Below are 21,877 nucleotides of genomic sequence, written 5' to 3'. Positions count from 1 at the left end.
TGCTCAAAGTTACTAACCACACACCATTTTGATACAGAGCTGCTCCTCTTTAAGGAGATTGATCATGCATCCCTCATCCCTTTCATCTAGACCTCCAAGCCACACGTACAGCAACCAGCTAAGAAAGCAGATAGAAAACAGCGAAGTTTGCAGGAAGCCTGATATCAGAGAGCCTCCCTCCCTGATTCTTTATGCATAAGTAACTGCCCTTTCAATCACTTTAACGGAGGGCTTGCTCCATAAACAAAGGAAAACATTTAAGTTGAAGTGTTACAGTTTGAACTTTATTTAAAACAGCTGAAGTCTAGTCTGCATAGTCCTGGGGCAGTATTGAACTTCTGCAACATCCAGGGAAACTCCAGAACAGTGATGTCACTCTGCACTGGGCCAAGCGTTGAGTCAGGTTATATTAAGATAAAACGTGTAATCTCACCTATGTGGATCAAGTCCGAGAAACTAGAAACCTAAATTCTTCCTAAACAATCTTCTTAAAACCCTAAGAGTGAGGGGGGAAAAAAAAGACAAAGTAAGAGCAATTAGAAGATAACTGCAAAGCAAGAGTAAAAAAAAAATCTGTGTAAAGGCATATACTTTGATATCCATTAGCTAGGTTAGTTTAAGACTAGTTCCACAAATGAATGTGCTGATATAGAGATTAAGGGCAAATCAGCCCTTAATCTTTGAATGCTCAAGTGGAAAACTTGTTTAAAAGCATGGTAATATTACAGGGTTGTAGGCTATCACAAAACACTTTTCATATTTGCTGTGCTGTTTATCTTATCACCTACTTCAGCTTTAATTCCTTCAAATTCATGATGGACTTCTATTTACACAGGTACTGAAGTTGTATACATACTGTAATTAGTACACAGACTTGACAATATTTAAATACCATGGTTTTAACACAGATCACATAAATGAGGTAACCATTTTCTAAACTCAAGGTGTGGTTCTGCTAAAAGCCACTTCAGAAACATGGGTTCTGTTTCTTAATTTTTAACCTGTGACTAAACCCAAGTCTCTCAGTCTAAGTTTTGGGGATTTTGGAGGGGAGAGAGAAGAATAAGACCTCTCAAACCCACTAAGGCAAATTTTCTGAGAGATATATTGTACTTGAAGCAAGCTGGAAACCAGAAATAAGGAAAAAAACAAAGTACATTGTGATAAATACTGTCATGCTTTCTCCACAAGTCTGGAATACTAGCAGTAATGGGAATGCTAGAGAACAGAGGCCTTACAAGATACATGCCTCCTCTTATTCCTTTACAGTCCCTCAGTCTCATCACTAGGGTTTTAGGTGGATGCTTAAGATGATCAGAGCTCAGATTTGCTGTTTAAGCCAAGCAACACATTTTCAAAGAATTCTGGGGTATCTGTTGTCCACATAGCAAACTGGGACTTCAGCTGTCAACACAGTTTGCAAACTGCACTATTCAGAGGGCATAAATTCAAAGCCTAGAAATACTAGAAGCAGGAAAGCAGTGTTTATAGTCTCTTCAAATTTACTCTGGCATGACATTATTGCTTTGTAGAACATTTTTATGGCACCGCCCTCCCACCTTACGTTTGGTTTAGTAGTGGGGGTTTTTTTAAGCAGATCCCACATACATTAAAAAAAGAGACTGAAGATTTTCAATTTCTCTTTGGAAGATAATATTTTACAGGTCATACAAAAATACTCTGGAAAAAACATACAACTTCATTTACAAAAACACCAAATTATAAAGTAATAACAATAGAGAGATAGCATAACATTTGTTTCATATGATCAGAATTTGTCCCCACCCCTCAAAAACCCCTAATGCACTTAACTGGGTAAGCAGTGTTAGCAGTTTACAGAACCAGAATTAAGACTGCCACAAGTTTTCATGTAACCATTTAGAACAGCTTTCAGGGTTTATCTGAAATGACTCTCTGCATGCCAGTTGCTTTCTAGACTGCAGCTTGCAGGTGGGTAGTAGTGCCACAACAGCCTCAGCTGTTGCAAAGTTTAAGTACATCTTTGGCTGTGTGTTCAGAGTTTAGCTTTGCCATCCAGTGACAACAAAAAACCCCTCAAGTCTCATGCTGGAGTAGTCTTAAGACAAAAATCAGGTAACGTGGCATGGGACATGTCTAACATCTCCATACCTTGGTAACATCCTCTGCTGCATTTTCTTCAATATTTAAATTATTTATGGGCCTCCATAGGAGGCAATACTTGTGTAGTGCATGGCTGTGCTAGACAGTGGAAAGCTACTAGCTGAGGAAGCTGAGCACCATTGTGGTAGATGCACAGAAGTGTATGTGCCACACGGGAAAATAATTTAAGATAAGAACAATGTATATACATGAACTAGGAAAGCACAAATCAATACAAGCACGTTCATACACACTTGAAACCAGAATGTGGTTGCAGTGACTTAGTTAACCCTGTTTACATACATTCTGAATCCAAGTCACAGTACAGGTTTTCTGTACCTTATTTCAGAAGCTGTTTCAGCTAGTGACAGTTAAGACTTTTTAAAAAGACTAATAAGGATAACTGTTACAAGAATATGCAAAGAGCAGTTCAAAAGGAAGCAAGCATCTAACAGTATATAAAATAAGACCATGATTTTAACCGGCCAATTGCAGTATGGCGACAATAACCTTCCATACTTTGTTAGCAGCTACAATACACGTTGATAATACGGACCACTAAACAAGTGATTGTCATCTTTACCTGAAGAGATACTGGTTACCCATTAAGGGTAAGTTTGATGGATCTTTTAATAATACGAATACTATTTGTTGGAACAGGAGATGAAGAATCTGGTAGTTCTTTACTGGAAAGCCTCTACAGCACACAAAAAAATGTGATGGGGAAAAAAGTTAGTTTTAAATTCATTCATTCAGAAGTAGCAGCAGAGAAACCCTTTCCTAGCTGAATATAACATTTTTATGTACCAAAACTAAATATTTACAGGGAAGGATTTTTTTCTCCACACTGCTTGCTTAGTTACCACCAGTTCACAACAGAAAAGCATTTTCCCCTCTGCACACTTCTTTCCTGGCATCAATTGAAATAATTATATTCCTGAGAGGGGGGGGGAATAAGTTGCTAGAGTAAGCTACCATTCTTCTCAGATCCATAGATCAGGAAAACTGTCTCTACTGTCCAGATCACTTCCTATCTTACAACCCTCAGTTTTACAACATTTTACATGACACAAGACTTAAAGCCACTTACAGACTTCAAAGCTTCCAAGTCTTGTCTCAGAAATCAGTATACAAGTATTTAAGACTAAGAGCTCAGATCACCTTATGGAAGATCTGGAGTACAGATCTTTTTGCTTAAGAAAAAAGCAAATCAGGAAACAAACTGTGTCAGTGTTTTGAGTGCATGGGAACATAGTTGTTCAAGTTCAGCGACTTGGAAACTTTGGCTTTACTTTTGTGAGTGAACCTGGAAGGTCATTGTTCAACTATTTAATTTGGTGAAAGCATGACAGGCAAAAGCTTACCAACTACTTAGAATCACCAAGTTTACAGGGATTAATAGTAGTAAGACTTTGTACATAAAATTCTAGTTTTGCTTTACCTACGAACACAAAGGCACAGTAAACAATACCTGTGATCTTGACTTGTTTATAACTGGAATCAGCATGGATTTTCCTCCAAGGACACCCTAAAATGGCCAGAAGGGATTTGTTAGGCAGTATTGTCAAATTTACAACTTGAGAGACAGATAAGGTCCGGCAGCTAGGATACTTAAAAACTAAATACATACAAATGCACTGACAACTTCCACTTTTTAAAGCCCTATAAGCACACATACAGCATTTCAGGTACTTCAACCTCCACTCTACCAACAAAACCAGATCTTGATTTGAGGGTGGTGTGCCCTCAAGACTTTTAGTGTAGATTGCTTTTTATCCTCCTTTTGAGAGGCCAAATGCTTTAGTCCTTATAGTAGTTTTCAGTTGCATCAGTGAATCAACTGGTTTAAAAAACCTAAAATTTGACTCCAAGCATGGCAAGCAGCTAGATACTACCAAATCATCTAGTAGTAACATTTAAAAGATAGGTCATACAGGTGTAATATTTGGGAAATGAAGACTGAAATAATTTAAACTAAAAAGCATATTTTTGTTTACATCAGTAAACATGTAGAGTATCTACATGAGGTAGTCTAAGCATTAGAACAGTCCACTCAGCTTTTCAGCTAATCCACTGTGTAAAAACCACTTCAAAATTACATTTTCTGTAGATCTCCTGACATCTTCCGGATTGCCACAGTCTTTGAATGCTGAATCCTGGCTGGTTAACTAGAAGAACAGAATACACAGACTCTAAATAATTGCTATACCTTCATATTTGGGTACAGCTTCCAGTCAACACACTATAAAAACATTTAGACAAGATTACCATTACCACACAGGAATCTCAAGTCTCTCAAAAGTCTTACTACCCAAACCTTGAACTCTACTTGAAATATTTAATACTAGGTAACAGTACTGCCAGTTGATTCTCTACAAGTGCCAGAACTGAGGGGTTTTTTCTAGTTGTTCTGTTCTTTGCCTCTGCCTCAAATCAGAGGTCAAGCCACAAGAACAGCTATTTAAGGAGATTTATGTATAGCCATAAAACAAATCAAGCATTTAAAGCTTCCACAAAGCCAAGATTTAACAAGCAACTCCACACTCATTTCAGCAGTGGACAACATATTGAGTAGGCTGCCGACTTCTAAAGCAGCAAAACTATCAGTAGGCATTCAAAAATCATCTGCCAGAACAAAATTAGCTCATGCTTTTACATTTGTAAGATTCATATCCTCTTCACTTTGAGATAATTTTTTTCTCAATTGTTTTAAGAACTGCTTACAAATGAGCTAGTTCATTCAACAATTGGTCAGTGCAGTAATATATAAGTCCAGTAATATTTAGAGACCCTACCACCAGATCAGAAACAGTCACTAGTGCCAGATCTTGGAAAAAGTTTCATAGCTATACATTATATTCAAGACAATTCCTCATATCTACAGCCTAGTAAGACTATCATTATGCATAAGTTTCAATTCCTTGATGTATATATGCATTTCTTCTCGGTTATTTCATTCATTACACATCAGTAATTAAAACTACTTCAAACCCTCCCTGGCCTAGCCCCCCTTCCTTACCTTTTCTCCATCTATTGCTTTTTTGGGGCATTCTTCTGATGTAGGTGAATGAGGTCCTTTAGAGGTTGGTGAATAAGGTCGTTTAGGTGCAGCATTCTTAGGATCCGTAATTTGAGTCCCACTTAAATCATGCTGTCCTTGGATAAAATGTGCTCTGAGTTGAGAAATTGTGTTATGTCTGGGAATGGTACAACCAACTGGAGGTCCCGATGTTCTTATTGCAGCTGTAGCCTCCATTTCTGCAGGAGACACTGACCTTTTAGAGTTCAGCCATGGAATGAAAAGACTGCATTCCACCCACTACTTTAATACATACTTGAGTCAATAACAGGAATGGAGAGTCCCTTAGACACTGACGGCACAGCTACACAAGGCATCTTCTCTCTATTGTTAGCACCATTAGATCTCCGATATACAGCATTTCTGTAAGAGTCAGACCTAGAGTTAAAAAATGCTAGTTTGCAAAATACTATACGTTTCATTTCCTGAAAGTGTACGCAAGACAAACATCTACCTTTTAGCTCATTGTCACAGCTCTACTAAACAACCTAAGCTCACAGGCAATCTAGCACAAGATCTTCATTTGGCTGAACTTCAGACCACAAATTTAAACTTAAAGCATTTTCTTTACCAAGTCTCTATGTACTGGCACTGTTTTCCAGCTTAGGATATCCAGCACTCTGTGCTGCTTTTGATGAATGTATCTGCTCTACCCATACGCGCACCCAATTTTTTTTTTGCATGCTACTCCTACAGTACCAAATGGTCTGAACACAGCAGGCATTACACACTTGGTAGTATTGGGCTATTCCAGATTACTATTTCTCTTGGGCTGAAGTAGCTTGTGGACAAGCAGACTTCCCAGGAAGTGACAGACACTTTTACTGCCAGAGTTCTCATACTGCTCCGCTAAGCCAGCAGCAGCTCTAGTGTTTCTGTGATCAAGAACAGCATTTCATTAGAACTTAATACTGCTTGGCAACCACCACGCTTCTTGTCAGAAAGAACAGTTACCCTCACATAAAATATTCCTGCTTTGAGTTACACACTAACCTAAGGAGATTTATATTCAAAGCCAAATATTTTCACTGTTATCAAGTTCTTCTTCATTCCTATGTGTTCATGTATATTAATTTTTTTTAAGAATTTCTTTAGCCTGTCTCTCCCCACGTGCCCAAAGGAGATGCCAGCTTTGTTCCTAAAGCCATATTAGAGCCCTCCACATGCTTCTGATCCAGAGATTCAAACAAGACATCTTAGACCTCATTCACATAGTAAGTAATTTAAAAGCAGTTCTAAGGTTATTGGGCTAACCTTTCTATCTCCGCTGTAGAGGTGTCCAATTTAGATATCTTGTTTAACGAAGAGGAATAATACTGTGTTCTCAACTCTGTGTCTCTGGAACTGTCCAAACAGCTTCCATCTGAAGAAGTCCTTTTGCACTGAAGCCCACTAGCATTTTGACTAACATCTGGCATGCTTTGCTGAAACAACAGTTAAAAAAAAGTAATTAAGCCTTCAAGTAATTACTAAAACAAAAAATACTGCCAGAAGAACCAAATTTTTATTATACCTTCTTTCTTTTCTGTAAGGTTTCTGGAGGCAAAAAATAGTGGAGATGCTTTCTCTTCACATGAGCTGCCTCAATCTTCATACCTTCCTTTAGCATATTGAGGTTGTTAGCCTGCCTGTAAACTAACATGAAATTTAGTGTTGTAGCTTAGTGGGGATCTTTGCATTAGGTATTTGTCAATTACATATGGTTTCTTTAGAAACAGCAAGCCTTTAAGTCTGTCCAGCCCAAACAAAGAGCAAGAAGTTTCCAGCCTAAATGATCACGAAATGCTACCCAAGCACTCCACAGATAGTCTCAAGAAGATGAAGGTGACCCAAGATGCCCATTTCACATCCAGTAGAGGCCAAATACGTGACAGCTAGTTAAGTTCAAATATGCATTTATGTGTTCAGTTACAGCTGCAGTTTGCTAATCATGCAACCCACATCCGAGCTGATTTTGACCTGAAGGAGATAATACTCCTTAATCATTAGTTTTCTGGTTGGGAATAGATCTAGAGGACTTTCTGAAACAATCCAATTGGGCACAGCTCATGAGAGACCAGACATCTTACTCAAGATTCATATGAATTTTTTATTTGATATTTACAGTAGTGACTGGGGTTTTCTCATAACAGTTCCGTAAGATCATACAAATTCTCAGTAGTTCAGTTGTTAAAGTTCTAGCGGTCCAAGAAAGCGAGACTGGATTTTAGGGACATCTGACTTACCAGAATCACTACAATTTAAACAGGTTTTTCTTAACTGCCTGCAAACAGCCTTTTATGCAACTTTAAAACACTATGCTAGCACCGCAGTTATTACATAATTAAGTCACATTTAAATAATCTTATCTAACAGGCCTGTCAGGAGCATAACTGGGCAGTCAGCTTACTAACATGCAGAGTAGGAACCAAAGTAAGGACACACAATAAAAAGGCTTAATTCTTTCTACAGGAGACCTAGAAGTGAAATAAAAGCCCAGATATGAACATTCACACCAGTACGAACAGTTGCTTCAAAGTAAATTCCATAATGTTTTTATGTAAAAGTGAGGTAAAGTTCACTTGACAAAAGCCTTCCAAGGAGTGAGCCTTGTATTCTTGAGCCCATAAACTTGAAGTTAATCTTTGCCCTCTAAAAATATTCTCTTGAAGTCAAGGCACATGATAAAAGCTTTCTTGCACATAACTACTAGTCACTCCCACATTTGCCGGAGGGCTTCACACCTCAAGAAATACCTTTTCTGTTTAATATCTCTGGATTCAAACCTTGTATTTGTAACATACTATAGGCTATGCTTCACTAAACAAAGAGCACACAGCTATACTAATAAAGTATGTGCATAGAAATAAAGAATTTAACATCAGTTCTACCCTCTTAGCAGTACCTAAACCTTGTTGACATAATTTAGATTTGCCACAACACTGAAACACTGTGCCACTGGATGTAACGTACAAGACAAGCGTCAGTACAGATAACAGTGCGAGTCTGAGGAAGTCACCCCACCAGGTTTGAAACTCAGAGTTTTGATGCATTTTTCTGTGCTTCTTTCATATCCCAAAGCGTAAGCTAAAAAGGTCAAGTTTTACTGCATTTATTAGTCTTGTCCAAGCAAGACAACACACAGCTCACACTGCTACTACAGATAAACTCTTCATCAGTGCAAACAAACATTTAAAGGAGTTCAGTGTTTCAAACTCTTTGTCCAAACACACTTGCCACTTCAGAAGAGTAACCCGATTTCCTTAGTTCTTCATTATGATAGCTAGGCATGAGCCTGACAACACATGTGCACTTCTGAAAGGCACAAGAGCATTCAGCTTGGGAAGAAGTAAACAGATTATGGCAGAGACCTATAATTTCAAACGACTCCTCACCCCAAACCCCCTTTATTCTAGCATCATCTAACAACACTTGCAATATTACTTTATTTCTACATCTATTGAAAGTAATAACAGGAGATGAACATGAAGGTTTACATACACAACTGCATGTAATAACCATGTGACAACTCACTGACTTTCAAAGTTCTGGGATCATATCGTACACAAACTTATTTTGGAAAAAACTGTCAGGCGGCATTAACAACTTATTTTAGAGCCTGATACAGTTAATTCCCACTTTCAGAATTCAACAACCGCCAACCATTTTTGACAAGTGTATCTACACCCAGAAAACAGACAAGTCCTGTCTTCACATCTGACTGCCCATGAAATGCAATTCCTTTGTGAGTTTATCATGGTCTGCAGAACTGTTGTTTCACATATGGTATGTAGCGTATGACTGTAGTACACACTTTTGTTTCAAGATGGACGTACTTTGCCGAAGTGTTAAAATAGTGGTTTTAAAGCTGGTCTTCTATATGTTGCTCTCTATAGAAATAACTAATACTAATACCAGGAAGCAAGCACAATTCACTTTGTGAAGCATCTTCCACTAGAATAAAAATATGAAGCCCTACAAGACTAGAGCACAATATAGCCTTACCTGTATCTGTGAATGACTGTATAACATGGGTTAAATCAATGTTAACACTTTCTGCGTTTTCCACTTTCCTAAATACGATTCCAAGAAACCACATTGACACATATCCACTCCTAAAAAACAGATTCACAAATCTATCATTTATGCACAGTTACTGGGATGCTAGTATCTACTCTCAAGGAAGGATTAAGTAAAAGAGTTTAGTTGTACATAGAAATTAAAGATTAGAGTCAGCTCGTACTTAAGTTCTCAGAGCACTTCCCTCTGAAGTTCTCCCTTTAAAAAAGGTCTTACATGCTCAGAACCTTGCCTGTCAGGGTTCATACCTACAAAACGGGAGGTACGTAACTGAACATCTCTCACAGATGAGCTGAGGTGAAATAATATAAACAAGTTACAATACATTACCAAAGTGTAGTTCGGAAAAATAATGAAACTCACTGTTTACAGAGTTCTTGGTTGCCAGGGAAAGACTGTGGCTTTACATGTGCAATAGTTATAAATTCATTCCTCTCCAAGCTTCCAACCAGCACGCGAATTTTAGATTCAACAAGGCCAATCCTAATAAGAACGAGAGATTCTCATTTTTAACTGCATCCAGCAACAAGTAGTTATATGCCTTTTTATAACACAATGCTAATAAAATAATGCTAATTAATCAAGAACTAGAGAGTTTTATTCAACTGAGCAAGTACTAGACTTCTATTACGCATACTGTAGTTTGACATGTTTCCAGTGACATTTGAGCTTTAAAGTTTCTAAAGACAGAGGTAAACAAGTTTAATTGTAGTCTTTTAACAGTTCAGATAGAACACTTCATTGAAAACCAGAAGCAGAACCCAGCACCTCTTGGCTGCATTTTGAAGTGCAGCACAACTCCTTTTTGCCCCAAAGATCAAGGAGAAAAGCAGTTTAGAAGAGCTTCAAGCACAACTGTTCAATTACACCTAAGTAAAAAAATGTAATTCTTCCTGCAGATTGATCAGTGAAAAAAGTTTACCCTCTTCTAGCCAAATTGAAAAAATATAGTTCCTCTAATAAACAAATGATCTAGTCAACACCATCTCATGAGAAACTTACCCAATAAATGAATCATGATCACAAAGGCTTTTCATTTAAATGAAGTATATGGCATTTTACCCTTTTACCTAAAGCACAGCCACCTTTGAAACCAGTCAGAAATCTGTACTTTCCTCAAGTATCTTATGTTGATGAACAAGAGAGATGTGCTATCTATTCCCAAATCCATTCAAGAGCTCATGAACTAAACTTGTTCTTAGAGCAGACAAACTGAAGCAAGTTTATCATCTGCTTTTTAGTTTTCTTAGATGCAAAACTAAGCCCCATTTGCCTCCATTTCTGACACTGCAAAACCATCAGCTTTTACTGGAGCCAGAACCTTCATCTTTATTGTGAGATGCAATAAGCTTTCTTCACTTAAAAACATTTCACATTAAAAATTGTTTGGTTCTAAGCTCTCTGCCCATCACTCCTTGTTGTATACATAACTGTGACTGATCTCAAGCTGCAGCTGATACAATTTTTACATGAACATACTGGAAAGTTCAGGTAAAAGGTATTACCTACTAGAGCTATTTTTAAACATTAAGCTGTCTTTTAGAGATAGCACAAGAATTAAGTTATTTCCCTTAAAGTACAAGCCACATTTTAAAGTGTAACCAAGGTGCTCTCAGAACAGGGGTCTATTACACAGAGCTATTTTGCTTGCCTACTTGAGCAAAGCAGGCAAAATACTAATTTCTTAACAAACATTACCACTGCAAATTTAAGAACACCACACACATTACAGTACCTTAATTCCTCACCATTTCCCCTTATTTTAAGATTCACAGTTAGTCAGCGCGTTCACATAGTTTAAACAAGCTATCGTTGGCATCTCTCCCTTGAGACAGTGACAAATATCATGTAATAAGCAGTCATTTCCTCTAACTACAACTGGGGTGGTTCTCACATTAAGTTTCACAAATTAGATCAGCACTCCTGCAATTTACCTTTCTACCACGAAGCATGAAGTGATCATTTCCACAGCACTAAACATAAGATGTCAGAGCACGCTACTAGATTAAAAACTTAGTAAATACAATTTATCAGCATTCAGTTGCTCTGCACAGCACATCAGGTTTCATCTAGATTATACAGCCTTGTTTTACTTCACCAGAGAAAAGTAGGCTCTAGGCTGACTGCACACAATGCTAGGTTGCTCTGGTTATGCAATCTAGTCCTAAATTAAATATTACATCCAGTAAAAAAGTTACAAAACCAAGCCTTCTAAGGCTTTAGAACAGTGGTCTTCAAAGTGGTGGTGGGGTGTGTACCCCAGGGGGTGCACAAGACAATCCACTGGGTAATGGGAAAAATATTAGAACTTCAGTAACATGTATGTAACTCTCTAACAAGCAGATACACATTTTGCAAGTACACATTCAAAAGGGTTTTCTTGATGATAGGAGTACATGATCAAAAAGTTTGGAGACCACTGCTCTACAAGTCAGTAAAAGATTAGTTTTCCAGTGCCCATTACACATTTGATGACATCAACTAACCCCTGTTTGCTTCAGTCTGTGCAACAAGGAACATCTTCCTAACTGAAGTAGGATTAGGCAAGCAGTCTCCCTAGACTCCTCACATCTGCTTCTCCTGATGACACAGAGCATCTGACCTTGAGGCACACTAACCCTCTTTGTTCCTTCTCATCATGACTCCAATCTTTAGGTTAACTTCTTAAACAGCAAGATTTATGTTAACTTCACAAGAAAGCTTTTCATTTTGCTCATGAACTGTCTATTTGGTACTGTATTGCATTCCTAGTTGCACAGTTTATTTTTGTTAACTACCTTAACAAATGAAGTATTGAAGTGCAACACTGAATTGAGCTTCAATCGTGCATTGAACCCACATTTAAAGCAAGACTTACCACTCTAAGTGATGCTCTTCACTGGAGGCACTAGCAGTCAGCACAATATAATGTCTAGAAGAAAAGGAAAAGTAATATACTAGCTCAGGACTTTATATTCACTCGAGTGAAACCAGAACTGCCTCAAACACACAGAATACAACTTCCACACAGGACAGATTAGATCCTGTATTCAGCACAGTATTAACTGAAGAAAAACTGATTACATCCTTTAGAACTGCATTCTGCTATATTCTCACAGTTCATTTTTTCTAATACAACAGTGTCAGTGGTATAACACATACAGTTTCTCTATCTTCCCTTACCAAAAATTCCTATGACACTACCTCCAGTTTCTGAAAAAACAAACATTAACACCATCTTCTATTTAGACTGCAAGTTCAAACTTGCTATGCAAGTAAGTAAATAATTTCAAGTTCAGATTTCATACATACTTGTACTTCTGAAAGAAGTTCAGTGGTTCAAAGAGCTTTGACCAGTCTGATTTTCCTTGGAGAATCTCATTTGTAACTGCGAGACCTACAAATAAGGTTTGAAAACCTTGTTACCATTTTGTTTAAGACTAGCAGAGCATGACATAAACTTTACCAGGTAAAGGTTTTGAACAGTAATTGTCAAGGGAATTCCTGCTCTTTGATCTGTCACAATGAGGGTCCACTACAACAGTTCATTGTAAAACTGGTCCCTTATTGCCTGCAACAGGCATACTTCCCAGAGATCTATTCTATCTAAAAGAGCAGAACACCTCATGGAATGCAACCAATTCAGTAATGTGGTTTCATGTGACAAAGAAAATGTACTGTTTAATCAATTAATAAGCATGGAAAGAACTTTACCATGTTTGAACTCCTCTACCATTACTGCTCGTGTTGACGCAGACACATTGTATGTAGAGTTCTGTTGTGGATAGGCTGGGGTGATGATAGGCATTACATGATATCGGTCTGATGGGTTCACCTATGATGTTAAAACAATTTTGCTTAGCATCAGGTCAGGTTAGAATAAAGTTGAAATGCTTCCAAATTAAATTTCTACATACCCTAGGGTCCCACACTGGTAAGTTGAGATTGCTCTCTTCAGGTTGTTTCAGCAATACAGGATTTGGCCATTCCCTACATAAGAAAAGCCAGTAACTAACTGTCCATTTAAAACTCTGCCATGTATTCAGGGTAGGATTGAATCTTGTCGATGTAAATCTTATATAAGAACTACCTCTAGAAGTGTTACAGCTTTATGCAAAATGAAATAAACAATAGCTCTTACCATTTCGAAAAAACCAAGAAGAACTTGTTAACAAGAGTAGAAGCCAAAGCATTTGGATAGAGTTGACATGTCCTTGCTACTAGCATTGCCCAGGAAACTCCACCAAGAAATCCCAGCATGTTGGAGTAAATGCCACGCCCTAGAATGGAGAAATCGTAGTTAGCCTGTTGACTTTCAATACCCAAGTACATTCCTTCAAATTTACAGCACCAAGTTCACAATCTATAGAATACTTAGTACACTTCAGCCTCAAAGTCAGTTATCTTTGCAGTGCAATGAGGCCAAAATTGTTGGTCCTTACAGTGATGAGAAAAAGAATCATTACCACACCACTTCCCCAAGGGCTGCTACTCTGAAATTTGCCTATACTGCTACAGCTACTGCTTCACTCCAACTTCCCTTAAGAAAAAAGTTCTGCCATTCTTCTACCACTTGCTTTAGCCACAGATGCAAGTGGTATTTTCTTATGCATCAAGCTTTTCTACTTTACTTGGCATTTTTATCATTTGTGGTCAGGTTCCTGATAAGCAATGCAGCAGCACCTTGTCTTGTAGGCGCTCCCCTCTCCTCCCCACTCTACCCCCATTAAAAACCACACAGAATCTGCCACATGGACAGACCCTGTATCTAAACTAAAACCAGTTTTTAGTTTATCATTTAAAAGCTATCATTTAAACAGATATTCAAAGCTGAAGTATTTCTAATGGTCTTTTTTTTTTCTAGCATGAGGTACCTCTGAAAAGTTTAAAGATCACGAACAATCACATTACTCACGTTTTGCCCACAGTTTAATCGCACGGAGAGTGAGCCGGAAGTTCTCTTTATTTGGCACTAGATGCAGTATTTCATCAGTAACTCTGCAGCCTGTAAAAAAAGTACAGCGGTTCCTAAGTAACAGGTACAAGCCAGCTTTATGCTATACTGGATCAATAGTTACAGTTTAACATTCAAGTCTATGAAAACAAGTTTTGATTACTTGCTTTGTGTTACCTTAAAAATTATAAATTACATATAACATTCAGTATCACAAGTAACTGGTGCCCTCAACAGCTTTTTTTTATAGTTTGGACTACAGCCAACAGTTTTTAACAAGGCCTTTCTACAGGATTCTGAAAGCTAGGTTTCTTTCAACAGCCAGGAACAATTAAACCAGTGTTAAACAGTGAGCAAGTTAGGCTTCAGGTATTTTAAATATCTTTGGGGTTGGTTTTTTTTTCCTCTGAACTACAACACATTCTTCTCTATCAAGTGCTCTACCTATTCATCTGAAGCAGTTTCTGTCAGCAACCTGGAACAATGCACACACCCTGATCAAAGAAATGTGAAATACAGGTCTATCTAAACACACAGCTCCTTGAAACATCTAAATTTAAGCCCACTTACCACCTCCTTCAGATCTCAAGTATACAGGAGATCAGTTTCCGCATCTTGTACAGAAATTTCGGTTGCTTAATGTGCATTCTATACAGATTTCAGTAACGCTTTCTTTTTAAAGATGTGTAAATAGGCTTACCATTTAAGCTCCGTATACATCTTATATCCAGGCTTCTCAGGCGTGAGTCATCTCCAAGATCAAGATTATCAGAAACGGTTTGCATAGACAGTCTTGCAAACACAAGATCAATCTTAGAGGAAAAAAGTGCCAACCTTGAGTTAGAATGTCGCACTGTTTGCAAGCAGCACGCTAGTGGGGGACAGTTAGCCAAGTCTAAAAAGAGTGGTTAATGTTTATATTTAGAATTCTATATTATAGGACATGTACCTACAGCCATACATAAGGTATCTTATTTGCTAGAAAAATCAAGAAAATTCCTAGAAGTTCCATATTTTATTTACAATACCTTCATTGCATCTCTCCTTTCTTTTTAAGCTAGGAAAAGGAAGAGGTTTTTTTAAGTTGAAGAGATACTCTAAACTTAGAATTTCCATTAAAAGGGAACTCAAAATTAATCATAGAATTAAGACATAAGTGCAATCACCTCAACTATACTTCAACAAAGGAGAGAACATTTTCTTTATAGAGTAAACCCTTTTGATCCTGAAGTATCTAGTTTTTAGTACAGTCTGAGGCAAGAAAATTATTCTGTGAATGTCTGTACCAGCTAAAGGCCACAAAAAGGTCACTGAATAAATGTCTTCACAATAGTGATAGTAACTGGCTCAGGTACTACAGCATGCAGGTCTTTATACAGTGAATAAGACTTATTCAAGATACAAGGATTTGCGCAGCTGACAAACCTAGGCAGGGGTCAAGTGAGTACTTTTAATTTTCCAGATTGTTTGTCTCATAACCACTTCATTTCTGATTTGCAACAAAACATTTAGTCTGCTCACGTGATTCATATAGTGCACTATGCTATATGCAGCCCTTTGTAAAAAGTTAGCTTGTCAGAGCTAAGCAGAGTTAATAAGAACACTGCCTCTACTCCCCCTCTGCTCAACCCTTATGAGATAAATGCTATTTAAGTAGGCTACCCTGGCCGGTTCAGAAAAAGATGGCCCTAATGCCTGCCTAGGGGCTTATTTTCCTATAAGCTCCCATTCTACTGCAATGTCTTCTCCTAGGATAGGTTGCGGTCAGGCTGTTCAATCATACTTTCCTAAATAAACTTTAAGGCACCAATAACTTTCCAAAATAGCACAGTCAGAGGTCCCTGAAAAAGGTATCCTATTCCAAAGCAAGAAAAGAATTTACTCACTTAAAGAAAAAAAAAATGGAAATGCTTACCTCAATGCCATCAAACTCAAACTTGACAACTGGTACATATGCATCTTCAACTGCCTGTAAAGGAAATAACTGCATAAGAAAACATCTTTTGCTACTTTAATGTTTTTCCTAAGATATGAGACAATACAGAATTTACACTGCTAAACTACTCAGTATAAAGACTGAGTTGCTTCTGAACCAAAAGAATTGTTAATAAGCTGAAAGTAGTATAGCACTAATAAGGTACCAATACTAGCTTTAAAAAAGTTATTTAGCATAGAGATTCAGAGGCTGATCACGTATTGCTATGAACAAACAGTGCACCATGAGCCATCAGTATCAGCGGCAGTGAGGAAGGAAATGAAGATATTTCTGTAGCTAGCTTACTACTTGTGAACATCCAGAGAAATCTAAAAAATTGTCCACATTTGACAGTGCACACCAGACTCCTGCATTTTTATTTTCTACTGTGCCTGAGATGCTATCAGCCACTTTACAGGACAGTTTTCAATTTTGTAAACCACTTGTTAGAATTGTGCTGCAGCCCACTCAGTGTTTTCAGGTGAGAGTCATCTAAATGAAGGCTCATTAGCTATGCATATGAAGTCTTTCAAAATGTCTGCACAAGAAAGACTAGGCTAAGAGATACACTTCTCAGGAGTTCAGTTTTACGCGCAAGGTACACAACATACACACCTGAGGGTGATTTTACAAAGCAGTTTTATATGTTCACAGCTTTCCATAAAGCTGACAGCATGAATCCCTTCTGCAAAGTCTCAGGCTGAGCAGCCAGAGAGTAACATGACCAGAGAAGAATGAATTAGAGGTCCTCAGGTACATCCAGAGGTACTCCATGGCAAAGGTACAGACAGAAGCCTTTCGACATCATATTATTATTACCAAGCCCCTTACTACAGCTAAGATTAAAGCAAGGGTCCTAGGGACAACCTTGCTTTTTGATACAGCTGACTCATTTCCAAACCATGGGTAGGGGAGAAGAGTACCACAAAGAGTCTTATGTGATTTACAGTCATTGGGGAAAGAAATCAAAAGCTTGACTTCAACATTTTCATGTTGCATAAAAAAATTGTTTCTGAGCAACTTCTAAAATACTATTTTAAGACATTCTCTACCAATACAAGTTTTTAATAAGAATATTCTTATTGTAGAAGTTGCACAATCTATCAAGAAGAGAGCTTACTTACTCTTAGATTTTTTATTTCCTCCTGATGTTTTAGTTTTTCAAAGAATGACTGAAAAAAATCCGATCTTTCCACATGTCTAGGAGCAACACAAACAGCATCTATGTCAGCACCTACAAAGAGATTCCATTTCTTCTGTTATTGTTGGAAGTCACTTTCAAACATTAGACCTATGACCAGACAATGAAAGTCCTACCTTTAGTGTGTACTCCAAGCCTGTAAGAACCAAATGTAAATATTTTGCCACCAACATTTGCCACTACTGAAGGGGGAAGATTCTGTGGGTAGAAGAGAAAGAGTTTACTTTAGAATGTAAGATAAACTTGCACCATAGGTCAATGTGTAACTCACATACAAGTTATTTAGAAAGACTACAATAACCTCCATAAACAATGTCTCCTTACTCCTGTACCGAGTTGTTAGTCTTAATAGACTGATACTGTTTTTTCTGAAGTGAGTGCTTACAACTCAAAAAAAAAAAAAAGATGAGTAATGTAGCAGTCCTTTCATTAATTTACACAAATTAAGACCTATTATTAGTCTTCCCTCCAGCAGACTGCACATAAATTAATGCAATCTAAGAATTATATAAAAGACAAGTCTAGTGTAATAAGTTCAAACTAGATTGAGTGCTGTAGGCTGTTTGGGGCAAGATGACTGCCCATTTGCCACCTATCTCACTCCACAATATGTTGTTTCAGCTTTGTTAATTGCTACAAGTCAACTGATGCAGCCACTTCACAAATTTATTCAGTGCCTCAAAGATTTCAAGAGCTTGATCTGAAGTATCTTTTATACCTTATTTTGATGGCAGTTACTACAGCTCTATTCGATACTTAAGGAGAAAGTTAAAAGGTGAACTTCAGCATAAATCCTAGTAGTATGGCCTTTAAAAGAAATAAAAAGGCTTCAGCTGTTTTGATAAGAACATATAAAAAAGTCCTTACCTTGCTCTCACCAAGTTCTGAAATCCATTCTTTGACCAAGTTATTCAGTTTACCAAGAACAACACGCCTGTAAAGAAAACTCACGTTAAGTTTGCCCTAAAAAACCCAAGGGATTAATGAATTTTACAGTTGTCTTATACCTGTGATTCAGTTCTTCCTCATCTTCAAATACCCCAAATGGCTTCATTGCTTCAATTAGCTTCTGAGTTTGAATGCAATCTATATCCTTAGGAGGAGCCAAGCTAATTGGCAAGGTAATTCCATAGTGCCTTTGAGGCTGGTTCTGCAGCCTAGAAGTACTGTGGGGAAAAAATAAAATACTGAAGACTTCACAAAAGCAAAAAACCCCAAACCTTTCAAAGGAAAACACCTTTCAGCTCACAGGTTTTCAAATCAACTTCTGCTCTTTTACCCAGTATTAACATAAATGAGAAAAAAAAATCCCACTTATGATTTTTAGATAACTTGACCTGACTTAGAGGTTACAACTACTTTTTTAAAAAAAACATTTGTGGATACAAGAAAAGATCCAAGTTGCTACCATCTTAATACAACTTATTTGCAGTGCTCTAAGCAGTTAGAACTGATCACCAGGAAGTAAAAAGGTTTGAAATCCACTAAGGATGACACTACATGCAGAGGAAGTTTTGGACACATTTCAGTTTTGATTTAAGGATATTCCCATCAGCTTCCTGCTAACATTAAACAAGACAATTTAACACTGGCTTCTTTTAGTTCAATGTATTTGCTGTGCTTCTACTGATTCTGGAAGGGCATTATACTTGACTGCAGAGGAAAGACCTAACAGTCCGCTAAACAGAGTTGATGCAGTAAATTCAGTATTATCTTGGTTTTGTTTATGGGAGAGTATGAATGAAAACATCAAGCAATCTGCAGCCAATGCCACTAGGAGAGCTTCGTGCTCTTAACACAGCATTCAGTTTTTATAGTTCATAGGCTTAGCTGTACATACACACCTGTTTTATCTAAATCCAAGAGACATACAACAGCATTTAAAGCAGCACAAGATAAGCTCTGTTTGTAGAGGATGTTCAAATCTGGCTTAGCTAGCTCGCTGCCCAGTTAGGCTGAGCAGGACACCAGGCACCTGGGTTTGGAGGCCCAGAAGGTTACCGCCCCAGGAACCCCAATTACAGCAAGGCATAATTTTCACCTCCAACCCTCCACTTGCCCTGTGTTTAGATTTGTTTGCCATCAGAAGCAGCACAGGACTGATATGGCAGGACAACATTAAAGGCAGCATTAGCATTTATTTCTTTTTATACCATAGAACCCTTGATTTAGAAGGGGGAAAAAAGAAGGAAAAAACCCTACTTTGCATTACCAGCTGAAACCAGGAGAGAGAAAGGAGTGGGACAGGATGCAAGACCTGTACTTAATGGATCAAAGATCTCTACGGAAACACTAGTAGCAAAAGGGGGAGACACATTAAAAGGTCCATACAACTCATTGTGCTTGTCAGGAGTCTATATCCAGACCCCAAGGCTAAAGGGATTAATTATGCCATTATTCAAACTGGATATTTTTCTACTTCACATATGGAGAACTTCAAATATTAGCTGGGTTAGTCAAAAGATCCATGTAACTACTGAAGGTATCTGACCCATTTCAGCTAGAACATGATTGGGAAATGCTCAAAGGACAGCTTCAACAGTTGATTTAAAAGATGACAGCTTATTACAGCTCCTTATTTCTAATTATTGCCTTTACCATTGAAAGACTGATTTCTCAGAGTAGCTTTAGCCAACTACAGATGTAGCTTTTAATCATCTAGTGGTTTTTTTCCCCCATCTTCTCTAAAAGCTCATTTTTACTGCTTTCTTCTATGCATTTTCCAAAAAGCTGGGAGGATATTAGGACCATAACCCTATCAACTAGTCTCCCCGGTCAGAGGAATGGCTGTTTACTTACAAGTTTAACTAGGCCTTAACCTCATTTGCCTGGCCTCATTTACAGGCATTGTCAACTTCCACTTCACAAGTAAAAATATTCATAATTAATATTTTCCTTCTTATATCATTTTCATAACAAATACAGAAGGAAAGCCCATGTTTAATTGCTGTGCATTTCATCTAAATTAAAACACCTACAGCAGCAGCTTCCTGCATATTTTAGGAGTTACTTGCATTGTACAACTTGCACCTCAGAAAGTCTGCATGAAACAAGAATGGGGTTTAGACTTGCTAGCATGTGAGATCTTTGCAGTGTACAGAAGACCACTTATCTGCCTCCCATTGCCTCATTCTTCCTACAGAGACTGTAATTAGACTGACATAAAGGGTAAGAGCAATTAGGTAAATTGGATATTATTCATATCAAATTCTTTTAGTCCATAGTAGATATTTATCAGTTACTTGCATGTATTACTGAAAGCTTGATTTCACAACTTAAAAGTTGAAGAAAATGGCACTCAGAAATTTTTCTTGAAAGAGTGACTTATGCCCAATAGAATTTGTTTCCTTTTTGGAATTTAAAAAAATTTTAAAAAATCTTACTTTTCTCTCTCTCAAGTGTACCAGACTGCCAGCCATATACAAAAAAGGTATCTGAAGATATAAAGTAGCATACATGGCATACTACCTATTCATCCCTCAGCCTCACATTTAAATAAGAAGTCTGTTGCAGGTTAATATTTTGCCACAGTTTGTCCACCACAGTGAACAGCTCCAACATACTTCTGCTAGATCCTAATTTTATACAAGAAGTTAAATTTATTTGTTCCAGGTTTTGTCACTTATTTATAGCTTTCTAAAGCTGCAAGCCGTTTCTCCTACATAGTCTGAGAGATGACAGATGAATTTACACTGACAGCTCAGGGAGTTGCCTTTGGCCATCGGTGCAGCACGTCAGGGTTCACTGCAAATACATTTCTCTGACTCATGAGAAAAGTGGGAATTTATCACTCCAGCCTCCTCCACCCTCACCGCTTGCAAGGGGGAATGACTGGAAAGCAGCTCCCAAACCACCAAAATTGGTGGCACAAAACAAAAAGCCAACAAACAAACAAACAAAAAAAAACCAACTAAAAAAACCCCCAACCCCATGACCTTGAGCAACGTGACACCAGCTACACCTTCCATTCCTATGGCACAAGCTGACAACAAAACCAGCCTGCAGACACCTGCTAGCAAGTTAAAGCACCTTGTCCTTGACGTCGACATGGGGCAAAACCCGCTTTGTCCTCCACCTTTTGAGCCGGACTTTGAGCCGCCGCGGTAGCCTAAGGCCGGCGCAGGACCCCAGCCGGCGCAGCCAGCCGAGCCGTTACCAGGTTACGGCGACAACACAATGCCGGGGGCGGGGCACAGCGAACACCGCGCAGAACCACACCAAAACCGGGGGCTCCACCACCCGGGCCAACCCCCCCGGAGCCTTTAACCCGCGCCCGCAGGCGGAAAAGGTTTATTATTTGCTTTAAAGACGAGCTTTTCCTGAAAGGAGGCAGGTTCCACACACGCCCCCTCCCCCCAGTCGCGAGCCCCCCGGGGCCCACAGCCTCCCGCCCTGCCGGGCCCCTCAGGGGGGCTGCGGCGGGGAAGGCCCCCCACAGAGGGGAGAGGCGAGGGAAGGAGAGGCGAGGGAAGGAGGGGGCCGGGACCAGAGCCGCCGCCTCACCCGCAC

At 38.5% G+C, this 21,877-nt stretch overlaps 1 protein-coding gene across 1 annotated transcript; it reads right to left on the bottom strand.

Annotated features, from left to right (window-relative positions):
* Positions 1 to 456: 456 nt before the first annotated feature.
* Positions 457 to 20,216, bottom strand: PAPOLG (poly(A) polymerase gamma). The gene is made up of 24 exons (XM_035896973.1): positions 20,197 to 20,216; positions 18,376 to 18,534; positions 18,236 to 18,302; positions 17,485 to 17,566; positions 17,292 to 17,401; positions 16,108 to 16,161; positions 14,893 to 15,004; positions 14,154 to 14,243; positions 13,380 to 13,518; positions 13,156 to 13,228; positions 12,953 to 13,073; positions 12,551 to 12,635; positions 12,117 to 12,170; positions 9,623 to 9,742; positions 9,185 to 9,294; positions 6,714 to 6,835; positions 6,455 to 6,624; positions 5,457 to 5,563; positions 5,141 to 5,379; positions 4,221 to 4,289; positions 3,593 to 3,649; positions 2,724 to 2,818; positions 1,490 to 1,507; positions 457 to 502 (listed from the first exon to the last, which is right to left on the bottom strand). The coding sequence occupies exons 1-24, from the start codon at positions 20,214 to 20,216 to the stop codon at positions 457 to 459; spliced, it is 2,319 nt and encodes a 772-aa protein (XP_035752866.1).
* Between the last annotated feature and the right edge of the window lie 1,661 nt (positions 20,217 to 21,877).

The sequence above is a fragment of the Egretta garzetta genome, unplaced genomic scaffold (genome assembly GCF_000687185.1).
Source record: "Egretta garzetta isolate BGI_Z169 unplaced genomic scaffold, ASM68718v1 scaffold306, whole genome shotgun sequence".
Classification (NCBI taxonomy): Eukaryota; Metazoa; Chordata; class Aves; order Pelecaniformes; family Ardeidae; genus Egretta; species Egretta garzetta.
Note: the sequence above shows the minus strand (reverse complement) of the source record. Positions and strands in the feature narration are given on the sequence as shown.